The 25,598-nt window shown below is 47.8% G+C and overlaps 1 protein-coding gene across 2 annotated transcripts in view; it reads right to left on the bottom strand.

Annotated features, from left to right (window-relative positions):
- Positions 1-316: 316 nt before the first annotated feature.
- ENOX2 (ecto-NOX disulfide-thiol exchanger 2) overlaps positions 317-25,598 on the bottom strand; it is a 40,741-nt gene continuing 15,459 nt past the window's right edge. For both annotated transcript variants that reach the window (XM_054075183.1, XM_054075182.1), the window contains exons 2-15: positions 25,301-25,444; positions 24,221-24,352; positions 21,322-21,477; positions 19,695-19,901; positions 17,959-18,192; positions 16,416-16,628; positions 14,789-14,895; positions 9,566-9,680; positions 8,748-8,929; positions 7,300-7,407; positions 6,424-6,480; positions 4,726-4,834; positions 3,409-3,494; positions 317-456 (exon numbers count right to left, since the gene is read on the bottom strand). In XM_054075183.1, coding sequence (XP_053931158.1) covers positions 325-456; positions 3,409-3,494; positions 4,726-4,834; positions 6,424-6,480; positions 7,300-7,407; positions 8,748-8,929; positions 9,566-9,680; positions 14,789-14,895; positions 16,416-16,628; positions 17,959-18,192; positions 19,695-19,901; positions 21,322-21,477; positions 24,221-24,352; positions 25,301-25,444 — 1,982 coding nt within the window. In that variant the 3' untranslated portion in view covers positions 317-324. The remainder of the gene's footprint in view (positions 457-3,408; positions 3,495-4,725; positions 4,835-6,423; positions 6,481-7,299; positions 7,408-8,747; positions 8,930-9,565; positions 9,681-14,788; positions 14,896-16,415; positions 16,629-17,958; positions 18,193-19,694; positions 19,902-21,321; positions 21,478-24,220; positions 24,353-25,300; positions 25,445-25,598) is intronic.

The raw sequence follows: 25,598 nt of genomic DNA, 5'->3' as shown, positions 1-25,598 counted from the left end.
CCTACCAGTAAAAAGAGGTAAGGGACGATAGGTTTGTGCACACAAAACACGTATGATATTGGCAAAACATGGAGTCAACACCTTGTGCTTAAAAATCTCAGACAGGAGCTTTTTTCACAAAATATATTGAACAGCACTTGATCAAAGAAGCTACAGAACTTGAAGTTTCTTCCAGCACTGCTCTGGACTTACAGTTTCACTTACACATTATCCCACCCGAGTCTGTGCTGCGTGCAAGAGTATCATCATGAACAGAGGTAAGAGGTGTCCCAGGTTTTCTTGGTGTATACATATCTTGGTTTTTTATAGCGTTAAAGTCAAAGCTCAAGTCATTTTCAATCCATCAAAGCCACAAAACTTCCACCTTTTCTCTAGGCTGGCCCCGACGCCGCTCAGCTCCTGCCTGAACGTGTTCTGGAGCCGAGTCATGAGAACTTCCACTTCCGCGGTGCAGATCTGTGAAAACAGAAGGAAAACGTCATTAAAATGAAACCGCTTTTGGTTACGGAAGCCCTGTAATGACTGGCTATATTCAAGCTCAAACACATGGAATAGCTAAATAACACCTCGGCTTTCCCCAAGTCGTGACCCAATAGTCATGGCAAGAATCTTGGGACAGCATGAGTTGTGCTACTGTCAGGGTGAGAAGGCTGCAGAAATAAACACTAGAAGCAAGGGTAAAAGGGCTGTCTTCATTTTTTCCACTGTGAAATGCAAGATAATGGATCAAAAACTCCTTGAATTAACTGAGCAAGGAGTGCTTTTACCGCTGCTGCAAGAATCAAGGTCTCAGTTATATAGAAATCAGGGACACGGGGAATTGATACTCATGTTCTGAACAGTTACAAGCATTCATCTGCCGTGTCCCTAACAGCATGGGAGAGGCTCAAACAGAGCTAAGGTACAAGGACATCAAGATGCTGAGGTGCATCCAGAGAACTGCAGCAAAGCTGGTGAAGACTTATGAGGAGCAGTTGAGGGACCTGGGATTGTTTAGTCTGGAGAAGAGGAGGCTGAAGGGAGACCTCATCGCTCTCTGCAGCTCCTGGAAAGGAGGTTGGAGCAAGGTGGGTGTTGGTGTCTTCTCCCAGGTAACAAGTGATGAGAGGAAATGGCCTCCAGTTGCACCAGGGGAGGCTAAGGTTGGATACTAAGACCAATTTCCATACTGAAAGGGTTGTCAAGCACAGGAAGAGGCTGCTCAGAGAGTTGGTTGAGTCCCCATCCCTGGAGGTGTTTAAAAGACAAGTAGATGTACTTGGGGACATGGTCCAGTAGTGGACTTAGCAGGGCTGGATCAATGGTTGGACTTGATGATCTTAAAAGGTCTTTTCCAACCAAAACCATTCTATTCTATTCTATAAGATTTGGAGGTTGCACCACTGCAGAAAAAAACCCAAAATACATAAGACGGACAGTTGCTAGAACAGGTCAGCCCAAACCCTTGTCACGCCAATCTTGTTCCAGGTAGTGACCCAAAGTGGAGAATCTGCATGTCAATGTGCTTTTGTCCTCAGGCTGTTCTGCAGGCAGACAGAAACAACAGCCTGAGTTTGGAGAGATACCAAGAAACAGCACAAGCTCAGGCAGGCAATGGGTTTGGAAAGGCAGAAGTCCAAGCCAAGGCATGAAACAGAGAGCGGACAGCCCAGGAGGAGCAACACCTGCAATGCCCACAGTGCCACAGAGAGGAGAAGAGCGTTCTCCCTTCCCCTAGGGAGAACACTTCACGTTTGGTCTCACTTCTGCACTTTAGTCTCTTGGTGAGACTGATAGGCAGGGAACAGAAGAAAGATATTCCTCTTCCTTTCCTGCTGGCAGCTTCAAGAAACCAGCCCTCAAGTGCTCCCACTTCTACCACTTCAAGATCAAAGATCTGCTTGGCATTAAAAGCAACACCGCCAACTGACACCCAGCTCCTACAGCAACCAAGGAGGAGACAGAAGAGCCAAGATGTAACCTGAAGGACAAACAGGAAGACCTCCTTCCAGGGGATCAGGCAAGAAGCCAGCAGGTTGACGCATTTACCTGAGTCAGTGGACAGTAATAAAGCTCGATGCCATTGCAGAAGCTAAAGGTTGCGCTTTGCAGAGGGTTTTCCTGCTAAAGCTTAGTGTAGGAACCTCCAGCAGCTGCAGATCCCAGAAAGGGAGTGCCACAAGTCAGATGAATGATGTGATGACGTTTCTTTAGAGGTTACAAAGAAAAATAAAGGCAGCTGTTCGCCTCAGACAAACTCCGAACGAGAAGACAAATTATCGGATGTGTCTTTGAAGGGCTGAAGTAAGCCTGGTAAACAAGAGGCCAGCGAGCTGTGCTTTCTTAGAACAGGGAAAATGAAACAGTAGGTTATAAACAAAGCAGCTGGCAAAGTCCCAGTCAGTGGAGATGATTCCTATGTTGGCGAGTCTCCTGTTGCTGGGGCACTGGAAGGCAGACAACGCAAGAACGATGCAGCAGAGGAGCGAGATGTCATCGCCTCCAACCTGCAAATGCCTTGCACAGTCCCTCTCTGTTCGATAAGGGGTCTGAAGCCAGCGATGCACAAAAATGCTGCAGAAAACAGCAGCTTCGTGTTGGAAAATGCATGAACGCTGCTCTTGTAATTGCCCTTCTTGACCCCTGCACCCAGGACTGATCCCTCCTCTTAGCACAGATCCCTGGAAGCAGGGATTCGGATTCATGGCTTACACTTTGGCAGCATAAGGCCCTTGCACAGCGCCCTCCTCAAAATGACTCCACTGGTAGTATCCAAACAGAGATAGAAAAGGCTCAGTGAAGGGCTACAAGATCACAAATAGGGAAAAACTCTGCTCGGAGACATAAAACCAACACAATCGCTCAGTTTAGGGAGAATATATACAAACAGTGGCATGGCAGATGTTATGAGATAATAAATAGTTATGGGTTGTTTGCTCTTTTCCTTAGAGGTCAGAAGGCTAAAGGAAAAAAAGCAGCAAACTTAAACAGAATAAACAAAAATACATCTGAGATGGAGATTTTAGAGATGGAAACTCACTACTGTAAAATACGGCCACTGACCAAGGGTTGTCTTGACTCACGAGCAGGGTTACACAAGAACATCTGCAGTAGCAACCTTGTCTTCAAACCTGTACGTAGGTTAACGTGAACTGTGTGAGGGCTCAGCCAGATGCTGGGTTGCTCTGAGCAGCCTGACCCAGCGAAAGATGCTCCTGCTCATGGCAGAGGGTTGAACCAGATGGGCTTTAAAGATCCTTCCCAACACAAATGCTTCTGGGGTTTTAAGGAAGTTCCTCCCTTGTCCTCCTCCAGTTAAGACACCAGTTCTCCATGTCCAACCCCGTATCATTCCCAGGGAGGCAGCGATGCTTTCCCCAGCCACACAGACCGAGCACACCTGGGGCACACACACACCCTGGGACCTACTTTGCTGTCCAGACGCTGCAGGTAGGAACAGATGTACTCTATGCTTGCTCCAAACGGGTGCACGTGGAGAAACGTTGAAATTATCCCTGGGGAAAGGAACACACAAACATCATTCTCCAGGACACCAGCTCTGCTATTGCTGGCACAGCACAGAGGGAGCTCATCAAGCAGTTTTGGTTTTCAGTACAGTGAGGTTTGGCTCCCAGATGGCAAAGAAAACAGCGATGAACCAATGCAGCACTCAAACTAGACCCCACCACCCTCACTCTCTGTCGCATACTGGTCATGTGGCCAGTGACGAACCACACCAAGCTGATCAGGCATGTGGGGATGGCAAAGCCCAAGGAGAGGAGAAGGGGAGCTCTCCTCCAGCTGTACTAAAGGCCAAAGAGCAGGAAAAGACAGAAGACATATGAGGAGAGCAGCAGTGGCATGTCTGCCCCATCCCGGCATCGTCACAGCACTCAATTGAACACAGAAACCCAAGTCTGTGCCCTGTCATGAAAAGGCTCCTCTCTATCTCATGGCCAGAACCGTGTATCAAAAACACTGACTCACATTTCTGACCATCATCGGCAGAAAAAGCCTGTGCCTTTGGTTTCCCCCAAGGTTTCTCTGCCCCCAGTGCAGAAACCAGCCCTTGATCTTGCACAAACAGATCCATCTGCGTTACAATAAATGATTTGTTGTTATCCTCAAATCAGATGTAGAAGGAAGGCTAAAGAGAACTTGGCTGAGTGAAAATGAACTAAGGAAAATGCATGTCCTATTAATTTCTTCCTATTATTTTATCTCAGTCTCCTCTCTTTTAGCTGAGAACCGTTCCCCTCATCCTCTCCCCACACTCTCTGATCCAGAGCCCCTCCCCAGCTTTCCCAGAGCCCCTTTCAGTACTGGAAGCTGCTTTACAGTTTCCCTGAAGCCTTCTCTTCTCTTCTCTTCTCCAACAACCCCAACTCTCAGCCTGATTGAGCTCTCAGTGAATGATGTCAGACCCTCCTCTAACTCCCTGCCTTCACCACCGCCACCCAGAAGAGCAACTTGCACGCAGCACGTGCTGACCTGGACTGGCACTGCACACAAACCCACTTCACATTTGTGTGGTTTTGACCGAAAGGTACACAGCACAAGATTTCCAAGTCAGTAACGCACCAGGTGAAACCCTGACCCCACCAAAGCTCGAGGCTTTCCTTGGCTTCAGGACTCCCACCTCCACTGGCATAACCAAAGGAAGAAGAGGCAGCCAGAGGGAGCTGAAGGAAGCCCCACTCAGTTCAGATCCACAGCATCGTCACCAAACCCCTTAAAATAACTTACCGACCAACAGAACTTCTCGTTCAGACTTCACCGGACTATTGCTCAATGTCTTCTCAGCTGGACATTCCTTCTCCTGGCTGCATGCACAAACTCTGGATGTACTGCTCTCCTGCAAAAGAACCACAGGCCCCGTTCCACGCACCAGCAGGGGCTCTTACACATCAAGCAGCACCTCGAGCAGACTCCACAGAGGCTGAGTTTTTGTTTTCCTGTTCCTGTGAGTCATTGTTCTCATAGCATTGCTGCATCTACTGTTTAATTTGCAAAATGCTTCCAACAAAGGACAGCTATGTTCATGCTGCCGTCTCTGAATTATTGAGCTAGATTAAAAGCCGTTGATGTTAAGCAAGATGCCACAACACTCACTTTATCAGCCCTAGTTACTGGTATGGCATCTGCTCTAGAAGAGCCTTATTTTCAATAATAAAGCAAAAAACAGATTAAAAAGCCTTGCAGTGACTACTTCAGATGCCCATGTTTATTTTCCAGATGCCTTAATTGAGACAATATGATTTATCAAGTGCCCAACTGCTGTGAAGGGTTTAGGATCAGACTGTCCTTGACTTGAGTTTGTGGTACTAAATTAAAACAGTTTTGCATATTTTCTTATGCCCCAAACAAACACAAGGCTTCCAGTGATGCAAAGACCTGGTGAGTGCACTAAAAGCAGGATTTTCCTTCTTTCATTCCTAAGTTTTATGTGGAATTCCAGTGGTCTGAGAGTTACAGACAGCTATAATTGGAAACAGCCTCCAGCCACTAGTGGAATGGACTGGACCTGGGCCAGTAACTAAGATAGAATTCGATGGTCCCTTGGGTTTGTTCAGCTTTTTATTTGGAGCAATTCTCAACTACACAGGACTGCAAGCATGTAGTCCTGCCCTAGGCAGGCTAGAATTTGTTTGTGCAGGAGAAAGAAAAGGTCTGCACTAGGGAAAGGGCTTCAGGCTGACAGACGCTGCAGTTCAGCCAGGAGTGTTACACCAGGAATGCCGTGACCACTCTCCCTCGGAGATCCAGCAATTTGTGGCGGTGCAACAAATTATCAATCAATTATCAACACTTAAAGGGGACTGATAAGAACGATGGGGAAAAACTTTTTAGTAGGGCCTGTAGCAACAGGACAAGGGGGAATGGTTTATAAACTAAAAGAGGAGAGGCTTAGACTAGATATCAGGAAGAAATTGTTTACGCTGAGGGTGGTGAGGCAGTGGCCCAGGTTGCCCAGAGAGGTGGTAGATGCCCCATCTCTGGAGGTGTTCAAGGCCAGGTTGGATGGGGCAGTCTGATATAGTTGAAGTTGTCCTTGCTCACTGCAGGGGCGTTGGACTGCATGACCTTCATGGTCTCTTCCAATCCAAACCATTCTATGATCTTGCACACCCAAATCCATTTCTACACCACAGTGTTGCAAACCCCTACTGTTCTTCCAGACAGAAGCTGCTAGTGATTAACCGGATGACTTTAATTTGTACACGCCGACAGTCTGTACATGCCACATTAAAATGCTCCACAACAAACCTAACTTTGAAACATTGCTCCTCATTTACAATGAGGGACATGGTTCAGGGAGTGTTAGGAATGGTTGGACTCGATGATCCAATGGGTCCTTTCCAACCTTGTGATTCTGTGATTCTGTTATCACTTCCCTCAATAAGATATTCTGAGTAAAGAAGCATAAAAGAAACTTAGACTTACATTCCCTTGGCAATCAGTCCCATCTCTCTCCTTGTCCTCCTCATCTGCCATGCTTTGCTATATACAGGTAAAGAAAAGGAAAGATTACTGATGACAGTCTGTTATTTGTATTCTCTGATATCAGGCACTGACAGTTACTGGGATACAAAGCCTTTTTTAGTTACTAGAAAGACATTTATTATTGTCCCTAGCTCATGGCACAAAGAAGTGGGGCTAAGGATTGAAAATACGGGACAAGACCCACCATTTGGCTCTCTGGTCCTCAGTGAGAAGGGCTGTGTGACGTTTTTTGTCTACCCTGTATAATTAACTATGTCTGTGTCATGGAGGTGAGGACCAAGTTTAGATTCACGCATGGGTCCACAATCAAAAGACAGGGTGATCACAACACCTGAGAAGACACAGCATGTGTTTATGTTTGGAATAAAGCCAGAAAACATAGGAATATTGTAACACTGACAAAACCTTTCTATCAATAGTGTTCTACAGAGGGCAGATCAAAATGTGTCCCTAAAATGAAAATCTACAACTCAATGTTTGATAATTGAGGCCCTTTTTTATCTCTTAAAGCTCAGGTTGCAGAAAAACACATTTCATTTCAGCTACAACACCATGGTATATAATAAATGAAAGCTGATCTTTTATTTACACAGTTGCTTATGTCAACTGCCTCACTGGTCCACGAAGCAATCAGCAAGTTCATCACAGATGCATCCAATTTGGCAGGTAATTCCTTCCAGCTCTCCAAAGACAACTGCTGCTAAGCTAGGCCTGGGCAGCTTTTGCACTCTTTCCCTCACTGCACTCCTGAGGGACCATGAACTCTAAGGTCTGCTTTTACTCCCAGGAGTAAGGAAGCAAAGGGATGGCACGTACCTGTTCCTTCAGGTTTGCTAATAACGTTTCTACTTTCAGTTTTTCTTCTTTCACTTTCTCGAGCTCAGCTTCTCTCTTTTTGTATTCATCTTGTACTTTCAAAAGATGCTGGAAAAGAAAAGATAAACTCAGTTCTTAACTTGCCTTTTACCTCCTCCTATTTAAAAGGATATAAAATGAACAAGGGCTTTGCCGTGAGGACCATACAGATCATATTCAGAAGGTTAAGTTTACAACCAGGAGAAACTCTGCAGGGGTTCAAGGCCAGGTTGGATGGGGCTTGGAGCCTCTGATCCAGTGGGAGGCATCCCTGCCCATGGCGGGGGGGTGGAACTGGCTGGGCTTTGAGGTCCCTTCTGACCCAAACCATTCCATGATTCTCTGAATCCATCAGGAGGAAAAAAGCTTAAACACTAGGCAGTAGCCTAGCATGTGTGACTTTCCTAAGTCAAATCAGGATACATTAATACATATGTAGTTCAGTGTACGCTTGCCTCCATGCTTAAAACACTCCTAACCAGATGTTTAATATTTTTCTTTCTCAACAAGAAGGAAAAAAAAAGATTCATAATCCTATTCATTAATAGTATAACAAACAACATCTTTTTAATTAATAACAAACAAACAGCATCTTTTTTCATCAAAGCAGTTCCTCCAGACTATTCTCCCAACACCATTCATCCTGGTAGCAGTGTGAGGAGAAACTCTACCTGCTCAACATCTATGGGAAGGGAAAATCTCATGTCCTGCAATTCCTGCCATTTCCTCCTGTACTGAAGGCTGACAGTGCCTACAGGAGGCTTTTCCTGCCAGCTCCAATGTCACAAAGCCCAGTGCTGTCCCTGTGTCAGGTTCATCCAGAGAATGACCACAGACTGCAGAGCACTGCTGCAGGTTCTGACTTTAACAAAGTGCTTACCTGAACCATTCTAGGCTTTATGTGCTTTGTGCATCTGGTTCAATATCCCAATATCCCAAGGGCTACAGTTAAAGTTTACGAGGACTCAAACCACCCAAGATTCAGGCCAGAGAAATCCCAAAGAACAAGACACGGTCCGTTCCAACCCAAACCATTCTATCATTCTATGCCCTGTCTGCAAGAATAAGAGCCCAGCAAAGTTCAAGAAAGGTGTCAAAGCAAGCCTGGGGTTTCCCACTTCCCTGCTCATGCTGGTAACCAGGACCTCACAGTCACAGAGCAGGTAAGCACAAACTCAGCACCTTCAGAAGTCACAGTGTGGTCAAACAAAAAGAACATACAAGCACTGGTTTGAATGTTTGGGGGGGGGGGTTGGGAGGGGTGCAACACTGAAAACGGCAGAAACTGCTCTCACTCGCCAGCTTTGATCACATTGAAACACAAAAAGCCTTTGCTTGTGTTTCTGCTCCCCATCACAGCCCCTCTGTCTCTGCAGCAAAGCCATGGCTATAGGAACGTCCAGGCCCACCTTTTGCATCCCCTGCAGAGCCTGCTGGAGAAGCTTCATCTGCTGCTCCTTGGTTGTGTCTTCATCCCTGCTGGCTTTGCCCTGCTCCTGCTTTAGCAGTTCCACTTCGTTCCGGTAGGCGTCCAGCTGCCAGCGCAGACTGTCATTTTCTTCTTTCAGGGCTTCCACCTGAGACACCAGCGCTGGAGAACAAGGCAGGCAGGAATCAAAAGTCAAAAAACTCTGAGCAAGAAGTCTTTGGGAGCTCTTCCCCAGCACACGATGGCTCTGTAGCTCCCACTGCCCAGCCCCAAATCCAGAGTATTAAAATGAATTTGTCCCAACCATGTTTGTGATGTCCCTCTAGAAAACAAGCTCCTCTGGACAAGGAGCACCTCACAGTGGTGAATGCAGTATTTAACTTGGAAGAACGAAAAAAAAAGAAGCAAAAGAACATATTTGGGTTCCAAACCTGGAAGCAGGTTTCCTAAAAAGCAAAGCTGAAAGATTCTGGGCCAGGGCCCACTGGCACCTTCAGCCAGAAGAATGTCTACAGCAGCCTTCCAGTACCAAGAAAGCTGAGGAGGGACTCTAGATCAAGGAGTGCAGGGATATGATGAGTGGAAATGGTTTTAAGCTGCAAGAGGGGAGATTGAGATGAGATCTTAGGGATAAATGTTTTCCTTTGAGGGTGGGGAGGCCCTGGCCCAGGTCGCCCAGAGCAGTGGTGGCTGCCCCATCCCTGGAGGGGTTCAAGGCCAGGTTGGATGGGGCTTGGAGCCCCTGATCCAGCGAAAAAGAAATTATTGGAGACAAGTACTTTGTTGAAGAGATTTTACCTGATTCTTCTGTTTCTTTCATCTCTGGTGGATCTTCTATTTCTTCATCAGACATTTCCATTTCCTCCTCTCTTCGAATACCCATAAGTTCATCATTATGAATGTTACGAATTTCCTAAGGTTCAGAAAGTAGAGTGAGTTTTAAAGATAGAGAACAAGGAACTGATTGGTTGGATAAAAAGATGCTGAAATCAGTCTGCAAAATGCAACTCCATAATACAAGGAGAAATTATTAAGAAAAAAATTAGCACAGACTTTTAGATCAAGGACAACATCTGGCATGAATCAATCTGTCAGCGCTGCTGGTATCGCTGACTCATAACCCCCACTGGCTCGCTACCTCATGTCTCCTTGCTCACACATCAAGGCTGGTGACTCCCTGCCACCACGAACTGCTGTCACTGCCTTCTCTCGAGGGCTGTGCTACCCTTCCCCAGCGCTGTTGTGCCCCATCCGGCTCTTGCCCCATGCTCTCTTGGTCAGCACTGGTGACAGAAGCCCCCACTCTGACTGAGCAGTGCTTTGGTTCAGCACTCACCAACAAACGCGCCCAACCAGTCAGCGCTGCTGTGCAAACCATGAGGAACCGTGCCAGGCCCTGTCTTCTCCAGACCCAACCACGCTGGCCTGAGCTGGGACTCACCCCACTGCAGCTGCACGTATGTCAAAGTGGGGGTAACTACCACTCCATCCCTCGACACTATGAAAGTCTGTAGCCCCTGGAACCCACTGAGCTCTCCTGCACGGCAGCCAGCTGAGCAGGGATGCTTCTCAAGGCTGCAAGACCCTTACCTGGTATCTGATATCTGCAACGAGGTAAACAATATTTAACATTAAGTCTAAAAGTACACTGCATGCTAGCAATGATTTATACATTTATATCGAGCTATAACTTAATTATCAGAAGCGCAGTCAGCAGTCGAGTATTCGACCACTGCCCAGTCATCATTAGTGTCATTTCACCACTGCCAAGTCACCATTTAATTATCTTTCAATCATTGCTTAATTGCCATTTGATTACTATTTAATAATCAATTAATTATCGTTTGATCACCGTTTAATCATCAATATAACCCTTTCAGTTAACCCCACAATGATGGCTTCTCTTTATTCACCTGTGACAGCCCGTTTGCTGGCGATGTCCCCCCCCTTGGCCACCCCGAGCCCAGCTGCTCCCCCACGCAGCCCCCCGGCACTGCTCCTTCCTGCCACTCAACACACCCTGTACCTCCCAAACCCCAGTCAACACAGCACCTGGTACCACCTCACCAGGCATCTCTCTGGCTCTGCTGCAGCACGGCCATGGCCATGACCTGCTGCCCACTCTGCTCCTCCCTGCTCCATGCCTTCTCCATGCAGCTGCATGGCTATAACAACAAAACCTACCTGAAACAGAGGTCATGCCAGGTAGAAGCAGGAATTGCAAGATAGAGGCCAGACACCACCCAGTCACCTCCCGACCTTTACCAATCCTGGTCCTTTGAAGCTTTTCTCGCTCTTGCCAAGCGCTGGCGCTCAGCCTCCACCACAGGGACTCTCCCTCCAGCTGCTGGGATCCTCTCCACTCTCTGCCACAGCCTCGGTCCACACCGGGGATCAGACCCGAACAGAGATGTTGCCTCCTGCGCTGGTCCCTGAGGCACCCCAGCTCCTGCCTGTGCATGTCCTTTCTGCTCCATTTGCCTTGTCCAGGCTAACCCCACCTGCTCCTCCAGATAAGACCCCCTGCTCCAACCTTTGCTCACACTGGACAGAGACAGAACATCAGCCCCTGTTTGCAAGGCAAGGAAATACCTCGCTAAGCCTCTCCATCCCCACCACCGAGCAGGACAAACAACACTGAGAAAACAACAGTCAGTTATCCAAGGAGAAATTTCTTCACTATGAGACGGTGAGGCCTTGGCCCAGGTTGCCCAGGGAAGCTGTGGCTGCCCCATCTCTGGAGGTGTTGAAGGCCAGGTTGGATGGTGCCTCGGGCAGCCTGTTCTAGTGGAGGTGTTCCTGCCCACGGCAGGAGGGGTGAAACTAGATGATCTTCAAGGTCCCTTCCAACCCAAACCATTCTATGATTCTACGATCTACCAAAAGCAGACAATAGGGCAAACGACCAGGCCTTCAGCTTAGATGAAAGGGCAAGAACCTTGGGAAAGGGCAAGAACAAGGCAGACCCAAATGCAATGGGCAGTGCTACATGCCCAAAGCCACTGCTGCCTGCCCGAGAGATCACCCATAAAACAGCAACGGGGTTGACTAGAGGAAAATCTTCTTAGCATCTTTAACTGCCTGCTCAACAGCTGAAAGCATAAAGCAGCCTCAAAGGTGGACAAGAGCACAGCACGCAGAAGAGCCAGGCTTCAGTGAGCTGCACAGCGTGCTTTGCCATGGTGCACTTGCACCCTGACTGCATCCAAGGGGAGCCCTGGATGAGAGAAGAGAAAGCATCAGAGAAGTCAAATACTTGAGTGAGGCCCTTCCTAAGCAAAGGAATACGCTGGCTGGCAGATACCACGGCGATTCGTCAGGTCTCAAGCTTCCATGGCTCCTTCATGAGCTGCCTGCAGCTATAGGATCTGTCAGCACTGCCTGGGAAAAACATCTTAAGTCACCATGGATAAAAATCAATCCCTGGCCTAGCTTAACAACTCCCCAATATCTACCCATTCCCTGAGCTGCCTCTACCGGGCTTGCCTCCAATGCAGTGAGCTACAGGATTCATTTCTGCCTAAAGCTGTCCCAAGAAGATGCACCTTGTGGCTCCACCTTCCCTGAAGAGGAGACCATAAGCTGGTAGAGACCAGCAGTAAGTACTCCTGAAAGAGGTCTCAGCAGCGGTCTCACAGCCTCTTCCCACCTGGAGAACTTACCTTGGAACAAAAGACAGCTCCAAATGGAGAGAGTGCTCCCACCCCGGTCATAGTTAGAAACCTCAGTAAGCAGGAAAGAGCAAGAGCACTAGAGCTTAAAGTAAAGGCAGAATCTGAATCAGGCTCTCTGCCTGCCTTATCAGGTATAAAACGAGACTTCAGCTCCTCCTTTAGCTACAGCAAAAGCTTTGACTCAGTGGGATTTGGAAAGCAAGTCCCAGAAGTGCAGTCCCAAGGGAAGATCACAGCTGGAAACCACCTAGGAAATCACAGTCAATGAGTTTTCCAATCCTGTGGAGGAACAATCATCTGTTCTTCTGTTCATTTTTCACCAGCTGGCCACTGCCTGGGTGTGATCCAACTCATCCACTCAGTGTTATCCAACTGATTTCCCTCAGGTCACAGCTATAGGGGAAGGTGGTGATCACCATCACCAGTCCATCACCTTTGCCCAGATTTACTTTTTATGTTAAATAACGTTAAAGGTGAAAGATGACTTCCAGCTTCACTGGGACAGACTTGTTTTCCAAGTCTGTAATAATGAACACAGTATCTGAGGAAAACAGAACCACAGGGAGATTTACACTAAATGGAAGGGATGTTGTCCAGAGGGACCTGGACAGGCTGGAGGAGCAGACCCATGGGAATCTCATGAGGTTCAACAAGGCCAAGTGCAAGGTCCTGCCCCTGTGTCAAGGCAACCTCAAGCACAAATACAGGCTGCGTGGAGAATGGACTGAGAGCAGCTCTAAGAGAGAAGGACTCAGGGTGTTGGCAGAGGAGAAACTCAACATGAGGCAGCAACATGTGCTCACAGCCCAGAAACCAACCGTGTTCTGGGCTGCGTCCCAAGTAGTGAGATCAGCAGGGAGGGTGGGGATTGTGCCCCTCTGCTCTGCTCTGGTGAGACCCCACGTGGAACCCTGCTTTGCGGTCTTCAGCACACGAAGGACACGGACCTGTTGGAGCGAGTCCAGAGGAGGCACAATAATGATCCGAGGGCTGGAGCACCTCTGCTAGGAAGAAAGGCTGAGAGAGTTGAGGTTGCTCAGCCTGGAGAAGAGAAGGCTGCATGGAGACCTTACAATGAACATCCAATTTATAACATGCAGAGAAGATAGCGTCACTGCATTTGTGCTCCCCACAATGGCCTTTCAATATAGAAAGGGGATTTATAAAAATGACAAAGAGAGGCTTTCTACCAAGGCCAGTAGTGACAGGACAAGGACAACAGTTCTAAGCTGAAAAAGGGGAGATTTAGGTTATACATTAGGAGAATTTTTTCACTGTGAGGGTGATGAGGCACTGGGACAGGTTGTCCACTGGGTCCTGCTACCTTGAAGAACTCTATACTGCCAGTGGTAAAAACTGATGCAAGCTCCACCCCACTTTAAATGTTTAATGGGGAAGAAAAATGCAATTCCTTGCTCTTTCCTTCACAGCCCAGAGGGACAATACTTCTGTTCCTACTTCGAGCATTAACCCGCCTAGAGAAGGAATCCAGAAGTGAGGCTCCAGGGAGACAAGCTCTTCACATCCAGGAGATATACCACAGGGCTCTTTCACCACTCTTGGTAGGCCTTCACATTCCCAAGAGCACAGCAACCTCCTTCTGCTTCCTCAGGCCAGACAAACACCAAGGTGGGCTCCACAGCTGATGTCACACACCTACTACATGCGCAACAGAAGGCAGCACGTATCAGTATCTCATCACAGACTCCAGGACAAACGCCTCCCAAAACCATCACATCCCAAGAGACAGCCTTTAGTTTGATCTTTAAATTGATTTTTTAACCTTAGCTTGATTTTTCTGACATTGTGCCTGAACCCAGTAAGATTAATCTTGCAGGACAAGCAGTTTGAGTTACTTGCCTTCTTCTATCAAGCCCAGCCTCGTCACCGCCTTTAAATCCTGTATTTCACTAGCAATGTCATGGGATAAATACACAAATATGAGAATGTTCTCACTTGACTTTTCCAGCTGCAATCATTTACCGACAGACTCGAGAGTGGAAAAGTGTGCTAGAACACATTTCTGATGACGCTTAAGGTTTGTTGTTTGTATTTAACATCTCTCTAGAAATTCTTCTTGCTTTAACATTAAAACCAGTAGAAAACAGATCAATTATTATTGTGCACCACTTCAATCAGCATATAGATCTCAATATATTGCTACGAGTAACACAAATGCCAAGAGAAAGTTTATTACCTGTAACACAAGAGATGACTGAATAATTCCCATCTCACACTGTGAATGAAGGTGTCATTATCCACGCAAGCATTGTGCAAACTTAAAATCAATATCCAGACAAGAACGAGACTGTGCTGGAGGATCTAACACAAGAAAAAGATTACCAACCTCTGCTTGTTTGCACCACACGCTGATGTTCTTACGCTGAGCTTTCGTGAAATGGTCCCAAGCCTTTTGTTTGGAGGCAGAATGGTACACGGCCACTATCTGCTCGACTGTAGTAGCAAATCAGCAGTCAAATCAGGCCAGAATATCATCCAGAGAGGGCGAACAAGAGGAGTAAAGGAGTAAAAAAGTGGAATCAGGCAGGTGGTTTGGCTAACCTTTTCTTATAACACTGTACTGTGCTGCGTCTATGCTCAGGAAAGGGACTCTGAGCCTGGAAAGGAAAGCGTGGACTTCACCAGGCCAGTGTCAAACACTCACAGAGTAACGGTCGACCAGGGAAATGGCATCCGCTCTCAACTGCAAAAAAAGCAGGCACACCTTGCTCCAAAAATACTCTAATATACTGCGCAACGCTGCCTGTGAGCATGACAAGCACCCCTGGGCAGCACTCACTCTCTAGAACAGGACGATGAAGTACAAGTGTGAAAGCTGCCCCCTTGGCTGCTCTTCTGCCCCGTAGGCACAAAGAACAGAGCCCCAGCCTGAGCATGGCCACAGTCTACCCGGCCACACCACAAGAGAAGGGATCAGCCATCAGCTTTTCTTGTTCCTGAGATTCATTCCTCCTATTTCTCTGGAAAACTTGTACAGGATTTGGAATCACAAAGTGCCTCTCCTGGGATGAGAACTCATTCAACAGCAGAAAGCACATCTACCTGATGTAGGTCTTTGTTCACACTTGTGCTCTTGCAGTAGCCATAATTCTTAGAAAACTGAATCAGCTCTCTGCTTGGATTAACCTAAGAGCAGCTGAGAGACCAGCGGGTGCTTTATCGAGCAGAGCCACATGCTGCTGTCTACGGCTACTTACTCGGCAGTGCTCACTTTCTCCTTCTGGACCAGGTGCCGATGGCTTTTACCATTAATAGAATTTAAACATTAAAAGAAAATTTTAAAAAATCAAGTATCAACCAAAATTATTGCTTATAAACCCAAAAGTAGAATGTTCAGAGCCTAGCCAGGGACGACTGAGTACCACTGTGGAGAAGGTAGTCTTAAAACATTCAGACTTACTAAAGAAAGGACATGCAAGAGGCAAAGAACAGTCTGAGGAGCTGTTATCTCAGAGCTAAAACAGCCCACACCTCTTCCTTGATCTCATGGTTTAACAAAGCATTGGGATTTGAAAGAGCCAGCTTTGAAATGCTGTTCTGCAACAAGTTTCCAGTTGCAACTGAGGATGGGGCACTGGGAACCCTCTGCTGCATCCTACCTTTGGCAGACTTCGCTGAGGCACCAGATTACCAGGGACTTACCTTGTCCGTGCACACAAGTGAAGATGAAAAGATGACAGAACTACTAATAGACTATAATTAAAAGAGGAAAACAATTAAGAATTCATTCTCTCCCCCCTTTCCAGATGGGGGCTCTTACTCCAATATAAAGTACCACAAGAAACTCTTGTCACGTTAATGATCTACACTTGTAAGTTAGCGGTAGCTGTACAGAAGCGACTGCTACTTCTTTTCCTGGAGCCTTTTCAGCACGGCCTCTCCGGACGCTAGAAATTAAGCAGCTTCCCTACAACAACAGACAACGAACAATTCCATGCGGAAACGCTACTCACACTGAACCAGAATCCCTGAGAGAGCGAGTTTGAATTTCTCTTTAGCTTCTTCCATCTCTTTCTCATGAGCTGCTTTCTCATTCACCAGTCGGCGAATGTGGCTGTTGGCCGACTGGATCATGGAGTAGAAGTTATTGGCGGTCCTCCTGTTCACTTCTCCACGCTCTATCCATGTCAGCAAGGTCTGTATGGCTTCTGAGAACTTGGTGTCATCTGCAACAAGGAAGGACACCTTTACACAACAGAAGCACAGGGTCTCCTGCGCAGCTTTTGGGTCCTTTCCCTGGCACTGCTGAACTGCTCTCTTCCAAAAGTCAACTCGCTTCAGGCAGCTAATCGCAATTCCTGAAAGCATGGTGGTGTCTGAATACAGGGTTACACAAAGGAAGGTATGTCTAACATCAAGCTGATGGAGCAAACATCTGCTGAGGTGCAACAAGAGGAGGACCAACTGCTAGAAACCTATTGGAAAACTTAGAATAATAGAATGGTTTGGGTTGGAAGGAACCTTAAGGCACAACCATCCAGTTCCAAGCCCCTGCCATGGGCAGGGATACCTCCCACTGGATCAAGTTGCTTCAAGCCCCATCCAATCTGGCCTTGAACACCTCCAAGGATGGAGCCTCCCCACCCTCATTGTAAAAAAAATTCTTCCTTGTACCCACTCTGAATCTCCCCTGGTTTAAAATGGTTTTAAACCATTTCTTCTTCTCCTGTCGCTACAGGACCTGATAAAAGGTCTGTCCTCATCTTTCCTGGAGCCCCTTTCAATACTGGAAGCTGCCCTAAGGTCTCCCCGCAGCCTTATCTTCTCCAGGCTCAACAACTTCAACTCTCACGGCCTGTCTTACTAGCCCCCCTGCTAGTTCCAGCCCTTGGATCATTTTTGTGGCCTCCCGTGGCCCTGCACCCATAGGTCCACATCCTCATTCTGCTGAGAAGGTGAGCTGGACACAGGGCTCCAGCTGGGGTCTCACTGGAGCAGAGCAGAATCCCCTCCCCCACCCTGCTGGCCACACTGCGGGGAACACACCCAGGACACGGTTGGTTTCTGGTCTGCAAGCACACACTGCTGGCTCAGACCAGCTTTTCATCTTCCAGCACCCCACGTCTTTTTATAGCAGGGCTGCTCTCAGTCCCTTCACATCCCAACCTTTGCTGGTGCCGGGAGTTGCCTGGCTTCATGTGCCTATTCAGATGCACTCTTTCATGGAAGAGAATTATCTCCCGACTCCAAAATTATCAGGCCATACCTGGGGAATCTTAGGCTTCAAAGAAGGTCTTAGGACTTACACCAGTCCTTTTAACGTCAACAAAAACGGTTTGGAAGAAACTGTTGTACTCAAGTATAGGTTATGGAACAATTATGAAAGAGAGAAGGCTAGGAGAGCTGCTCTGGCCATGCCAAGGGCTCGGCCTGAGAGGGCTCTGCAAGGTCTGGATGGCTCCACCATTCCAGTTCAGCAAGAGGACCACTGGAGACTACAAATGTCTGTCCCAGCACCCACACAGCAGGATTGGCTGTGGCCCACAAAACCTTTACCTTTCAGTTTCTCAGCAACAATGCTGCACTCATGGTCAGAGTAATGGACAACGGGAGGCGGGGAAGGTGGGCGGAAGCGCTCCTCTTCCAGCCTCCTACGATGGCGCTCCTCTCTCGCCAGCATCCGCTGCTTACATTCCCACTCATAGAGATCATCCCGAGCCTGAGCAAAATCCACGTGTAGGCGCCCAGTATCCTTCTTGTCCGTGCTGGAACCCAGCCTGATGCGATAGCCTGGCAGTGACAACAGCAGGCAGACAGGACAAGTGAATTCCCTTCAGCTCCAACCACCCACCACGGCCCACCTTGTGCTCTGACAGAGCCAGAAAGCCACCGAGCAGAAGAGTTTACTGAAAAGTGCAGTGTACAGAGAGTGATTCTGGAGAAGGAAACATTGTAGTGACAGGACCAGGGGGAATGGCTATAAACTGGAGAGGGGCAGATTTAGACCAGACATAAGGAGGAATTTCTTCACTCTGAGCGTGGGTGAGGCATTGGAACAGGTTGCCCAGAGCAGTGGTGGCTGCCCCATCCCTGGAGGGGTTCAAGGCCAGATTGGATGGGGCCTTGGGCAGCCAAATCCAGTGAGATGTGTCCCTGTCCATGGCAGGGGATTGGAACCAGATGGGCTTTAAGATCCCTTCCAACCCAAACTATTCTATGATTGTTCGAGGATTTGTTGCTCTCTGCCTGTGTTTTGCCCATGCCACGCAAGATCTATCACGGGCTGTTCCTCTCGCAAGTTCACAGAATCATGGAATGGTTTGTGTGAAAAGGGAACTTAAGGCCCATCCAGTTCCAACCCCCACCACGGGCAGGGACACCTCCCACTGGATCAGGGGCTCCAAGTCCCATCCAACCTGGCCTTGAACCCCTCCAGGGATGGGGCAACCACCACTGCTCTGGGCAACCTGGGCCAGGGCCTCCCCACCCTCACAGCAAAATATTTCTCCCTAAGATCTCATCTCAATCTCTCCTCTTGCAGCTGAAAACCGTTCCTCTCATCCTCTCCCTGCCCTCCCTGATCCAGAGCCCCTCTCCAGCTTTCCCAGAGCCCCTTTCAGGACTGGAAGCTGCTCTAAGGTCTTCCCACAGCCTTCTCTTCTCCAGGCTGAACAACCCCAACTCTCTCAGCCTGTCTTCATACAGCCCTCGGATCATCTCTGTGGCCTCCTCTGGACTCATTCCAATAGATCATATCCAGCAATCTGCCAGCTGCACAGAGACTATGACCACCAGCCAGACTGTGAAACCAAAGGTTGTGAAACAAACCTTTTAAAAGCCCAATGGCTGCAGAAGAGGGGCTCCTTAGGCAAAATCAGCCCAGGCGCTTCCGCTCTAATGACTAAGAGGGAAAATAACACCGATAAAAGTTAAGCTCACCATTCAATCCAGAGGCAACTGAGAGAAACTGTGAGTTTTTATAGGATCCTTAAGCATCCACTACAGCATCTGCTGGACATTTATCCAGGTAAGATAGTAATGGACTCTACCTCATCCAGATATTTTGCAGATGTTTGTAGAACCCAACGTAACAAAGCATTGCTGTCTCCCCTATCAGAAGCTGCTTTCATGTATTTAAGCAGAAATGCAATAGCAGCAGAAAAAGAGGCAAACAGACCCAACATGAGACAACCCCGCCCATGGCAACAAAGCCTCTCATTATGGTTATAAAGAACTCATTACATCCCTGTCCCAGATCTTCAAGCTGCCCTCTGAGACAGAAATATACCTACCAGAAAGATAAAGTGCCTTGTCCACCATGAACTCCTCAGCAAAGCGGATATGACAGAAATTCTTCTTACTCTTTCGAATAGCTATGACTTCCCCACACTGTTCAAACACTTCCATGATAATCTGCTCGGTTGCGTTTTCCGGCAGCCCTCCAACAAACACTGTCTTGCACCCTGGGGGCCTCTCTCTTGTTGCTGGAGGGGGAAGATCTGAAAAGAGCAAGAGAGAGAAAGTAGACCAGGTTAGTTATTGGTTTGTCAGCACATTCCTTTTACCTGCCCGCCTCTCCTGAGGGATGACCATTCCTTCCTGGTTTCCTCCAAATGTACACCTAGCTACGTTGCATTTAACTTTACCAAGTAGCACATCTAAAACGCTGTAAGAGAATAAACACCATAGAATCATAGAATCGTTGAAGTTGGAAAAGACCTCCAAGCTCATCCAGCCCAACCCTCAGCCCAACCCCACCGTGCCTGATAAACCATGTTCCCAGGTGCCATGGTCAAATGTATTTTGAAACCTTCCAGGGATGGAGACTCCCTGACTACCCTAGGCAGGCCCTGCCAGGGCTTCACCACTCTCTCAGGAAAGAAATTTTTCCTAATACCCAATCTAAACTGGTGCAAATTGAGGCCTTTTCATCTTGTCCCATCACTTGTTACTTGGGAGAAAAGACCAGCACCCACCTCACCACAACGTCCTTTTAGGGAGCTGCAGAGTGATGAGGTCTCCTCTCAGCCTACTCAGTGTCCCTCCCCATGGCAGAAGGGTTGGAACTAGATGATCTTTAAGGTCCCTGCCAACCTAAACTATTCTATGATGATCCAGGCTAAACAACCCCAGCTCCCTCAGCCCCTCCTCATAACACTTGTTCTCCAGCCCCTCCCCCAGCTCCGCTGCCACCCTCTTGACATGCTCCAGCAGCTCAATACCAGCCTGTTTCCAAATAGAAGCTCTCCAGAGCCTGAAGCCATCCAAGCACTCTCCCTAGCACAAGCAAAGGCTCACTGAGCTCTTGTCACGGGACATCAGCGGCACCAGGACCTCAAAACTTTATCATGTGAGATGCTACACAAACACAGGCTAAGGGACTTTTCCCCTTTCAGCACTGGAAGCTGCTCTAAGGTCTCCCCACACCCTTCTCTTCTCCAGGCTCAACAACCTCAACTCTCTCAGCCGGTCCTCATATAGGAGGTGCTTCAGCTCTCGGATCACCTCTGTGTCCTCCTCTGGACTCACTCCAACAGCTCCACGTCCTTCCTGTGCTGAGGACTCCAGAACCGGACACAGGGCTCTGGTCTCACCAGAGCGGAGTAGAGGGGTAGAATCCCCTCCCTTGATGCATACAGGAATCACACCATGAAGATCAGAGTTCAAATATCCAGGGACTGGAATGCTTTCTTCCCCAGGCCTTATCATTCTAACAACCATCAAGGCTCCTGACTGCAATGGCAAACAGTGACAAGAGGGGGCTTTTCCTATCGCTCTGTCACCTGCTTGCCAGCATCTACTCCCAGGGACTCATCCCAGAGCAACACAATGGCTGTCCTTTCACAAATACACGTTTACACACACACACACGTGCTCTTATGTATTCCTATATGGACAGAAACAGGAGAAAACACTCACGTGGGTTCGGTGGGAAGAGAGTGCAGCTTTTACAGTGAATGATCTCTTTCACAGCAGGCATGTCAGGAGGGATAGGAGGTGGGACTATTCCCAAGCCTGGCATCATGGGGTTGATCGGAGGGATTCCAGTCATCATCCCAAGAGCGGGATCAAAATCTAAATGAGGGAGAGAATAAGGGAGTCAGGGGCTGGTTTGAACTCACGCGACAACGGTTTATTCCAACAGCAAAAGGAGTGCCGTCCCCATGAGTGCTATCCCCATGAGTGCCAGTGAAAATTAGCTGAGTTTGAGCACCAGAGGGAACATCGGAATACCAGAAATTCACCAGAACTTTAGATTTGTGTCCTAAGAACAACATTTTAAAAACTGTTTCATTGTTAAAGAATCACAGAATGGTTTGGGTTGGAAGAGACCCCAAAGCCCACCCAGTTCCATCCCCTGCCACGGGCAGGAACACTTCCCACTGCATCACGGGGGCTCAAAGCCCCATCTAGCCTGGCTTTGAACACCTCTATTTTTTCATAAGATCTCTTCTCAATCTCTCCTCTTTCAGCTGAAAACTGTTCCCAAATAGATTTTCCTTTTCCTCTCTGTTCAAACAAACCACTTCCTTTCCCACTCTGTAGATATCATCAAGTGTCAAAAGTTTCTCCAGCGATCGTTACATTGTCCATATAAAGTGTCACACGTAAGCAGTGTAAAACTTAACCCAGTGTGGTTTCATTACATAGTTTCGCAGTGCAGACAGCTTCTAACAGAGATTTAAGGGCATCACCCTGCAAACTAAACACAGGTACCGGCTTCAGCAGCTAAGAACACACCAGAATGACTCGGAGAAAACCACTCAGAAGTGTTTAGTGGAACACTTTATCGCACACCTTACCTTGTTTAACTCCTTTCTAGGCTTTAGTTAGTGTTCTGACTCCTTCCCAGTAGTATTTTACTTTGATTTTGCTCTTAGATTTACCTCCAATGCCAAATAAAACTAAACAGATCTGTCAAAGGAGGGTTTTTTTAATCTGTTCAGAAGCTGCAAAGCAATGTCTGTGGCAACCAAAATGGAACCAGCATACTGAGATGCTTTACAGCTCCCGAGTTTGAGAATGCCACAGCTCAGCTGCAAGGACACCCGGCAGCAGCAGAGCCAGCTGGCACGGTGGGGTGGGAGCTCAGGGAGAGCATCTTCTCTAGCCTGTCACCACTGCTCTCTGCAGCAGCTCCAAAGACCTGGCCCATCCCAAAATATCAAGGAATGCGCAACCCCAAGCACTACAGAGCTTTTGAATCCAGATGCCTTGTTTCAGATGTAGATGGAAAACATTAATCTTGCAAGGCACCAATGGAAGTTACAAATAGACAGAACTGAGTGGTGCAGTGGCAACGTTTCCTTTTGATCCTGAGCTGGCATCATTTCAGATGCTGTCAATATCCCTAAGGCAGACAAACAGTTTTGTACACTTCTCTTCCCAACCACTACTTACAGCAATCAGGATGCGAGCCAGCTCTTAGTGCCCAAATTGGATGTTTGAATTTGGTAGCTGAGTTTTGTTCTCCTTTGTATTTTATATTTTACCTGGGGCTATATCTTTACACAGTTTATGTATGTTGTTTGACTCACCTAATTCGGATTTCCTTGTACTCAGTGCAAGCGTTGCTATTCATTTTACATCCCACATGAAGTCACAACAAAAACACTGATCTGAGGCAAATATCCTGCCATGAAACAGGCATTTCAGAGGAAGGAATGGTTTGGGTTGGGAGGGACCCTAAAGCCCATCCAGTTCCACTCCCTGCCATGGGCAGGAACACCTCCCACTGGATCAGGTTGCTCAAAGCCCCATCCAGCCTGGCTTTGAACACCTCCTGCTCCCTTACAGCCAGATTGAAACAAAATGTTTTGCTCCTTCTAAACAATTCTGCATTGTTTGTGTTGGTTACAGACCTCTGGGTCCCAAAACGATAAACTAAACATCACTCTGAAGTTGCTTCCTATTCTTACAGCATTGGGAGACTGTGTGCTCTCCTAGGACAGGTTTCTATTGGTTTTTACTAGGCACACGAGCACGAGAAGGACATAAAAACACCACTCCTACAGTAGCGACAAACATGAAACAGGCCTAGGGGACAGGAGAGCACAGGCTGCAGGCAAAACTTAGGGCAAGTGATGCTGTTAGTCAAATATAGCATCAGCTGCACAGCAAACTGCCCGCTCTTTGCCACAAGAGCAGAAATAGGATTGTAGAGCATTGCCAACACAAACACTCCCTCCCTGGATGAGCAGGCAACTTTTCAGGCAAGAGACAGCATCCCCTTCTCAAGTGCTTAATGCAGTAAAGCGCTGAAGCAGTGATTTAATTTCAGGTCCTGCATACACAGGCACCCTGACGCACTGAGGAACCAGGCACGGCACAGCTCTGTTCCTACAGGAGCTCTGCATAGGACAACTCACCCGTGCACACGTACTCTGGATTACAAGGTGGGCATTCCTGGAGCAGAATCCTCCATTACTTTCTGACGTATCTATTTTACTGTCCTATTGCTTTCCTCTTCATTTCCCTCCCACCCTTCCTTTTCAGCAGCTTCAGTTCTGCTTGAAATAATGTGTTATTAGATATCACTGTGTTCCTGAGCTCTGTGTGGGATCATCCTCCTCCTGGTCCACTGCTGAGTACCTAGAGGTACCCCACAATAACCATCGTTTGCATAAAAAACACATATTCCCCATCCATTTTAAACCACTCGCCTCTCAATAAATCACTTGCAAGCATTAATGCATTCAAACACAGCTCACTAGTGCATTCTGTACATGGCAGACATTCATCCAACTCAATGGAAACAAGTTCTTCCAAAGACACGTTTGAAAGCAAAGGTGGGCACAGGCTGGATGCACTCACATACCAGGCAGGAGGGGCTGTCCCGTCATCCCCATGGGAGCCATCCCTAGGTTGTTCATGGCAGTGGCCCAGGCAGTCGGGTCGGACATTGGCAAGCCCATCGGAATGGAGTCGAGGCTTAGATTTCTGCCACCATCTGCCGAAGGGGAAAAAAAGTGATTAATAGCGTAGCACCTGTCCTAACTCTGCTGCAGGGTATATGTCACCCAGCAAGGCTCTGCAGGAGCAGCAACCACAACGACACCTCAGCTGAACACAGAGAAAAGAGCCAAATGAAACCAGTTCTGTCCCCCTTAGGCAGATGATGTTCTAAGAAACCAAGATCTATGAAAACTGCCTTCCAAGAGCATCCAAATTATGTTCTATCCACTACCATCAACAGCTCTAAGGGGCCTTAAAGCAACACTGATTAAAGGTAAGGGGTTGCACTTTGATTCCTCCCAAGGTATTTATGGACAAAGGACGAACATTCAGCAGGGATAAACTGTCACAACCGCAGTGCAGAGACTTTAGCAGAGATTTAGCAGAGAGGGCCAGTCTATTCCAACAGGGAGTATCTTCCATTGCCACTGGAAGACATTTCTCTTCCATGCTAAAAAGGGAAATAAAGCAGAGAACAACACTGTGCTGCTGACAGCAGTAGTACCAGCATTAGTTACCCAAGCTCTGGCAGAGTTACCTGGCAATCCAGGTGGAACCATTAACATTATACAAACAGGCAGCTTAATTAAGCATTCAGACCTCACAGAACCAGAGAATGGTTTGGGTCAGAAGGGACCTCAAAGCCTAACCAGTTTCAATCCCCTGCCACAGGCAGGGTCACCGCCCTGGAGGTGGAGATATTCAAGGCCAGGCTGGGTGGGGCTTGGAGCAACCTGATCCTGCGGGAGGAGTCCCTGCCCATAGCAAGGGGGAGAACTGGATGGACTTTGAGGTCCCTTCCAACCCAAACCATTCTCTGATTCTATGAGTATGCTTTTCATTAGTCTTGATTTTAACATTCCTTCTGCATGAACACCATCCCTGGCAGTTGGGTTTTTTCAGCCTACGCTTACAAGAGTGCCTTCTCTAGTTCTCAGCTCACCTGGAGGGATGTTTGTTCTCTTCCTCTTCTTGCCCGGATCGCTCCCATTCTCAGCTGGGCTCTCCGACACCTGCGGGCCAGCAGCGCTGCTGAACTGCAGAGATTTGTTGTTGCTGGCAGGATCAAAGGACAGATGGTTTAAGCCTGAAAGAGAAAAAACAGTCATAGACTTCCTTTAACTTGGTTTTCAACACTTCAGGATCACCATAACTAGGGAAATGCAGGTCTGAGCAGCCCTTCAGGCCCCTATGGAAACTGTGCCTCCTCTTCACTGTACCCAGCTACATCCAACCTTAAT

This window comes from Cuculus canorus, chromosome 10, assembly GCF_017976375.1.
Source record: "Cuculus canorus isolate bCucCan1 chromosome 10, bCucCan1.pri, whole genome shotgun sequence".
In the NCBI taxonomy this organism is placed as follows: Eukaryota; Metazoa; Chordata; class Aves; order Cuculiformes; family Cuculidae; genus Cuculus; species Cuculus canorus.
The sequence above is the reverse complement of the archived record's forward strand: the minus strand, read 5'-3'. Positions and strand labels throughout refer to the sequence as shown.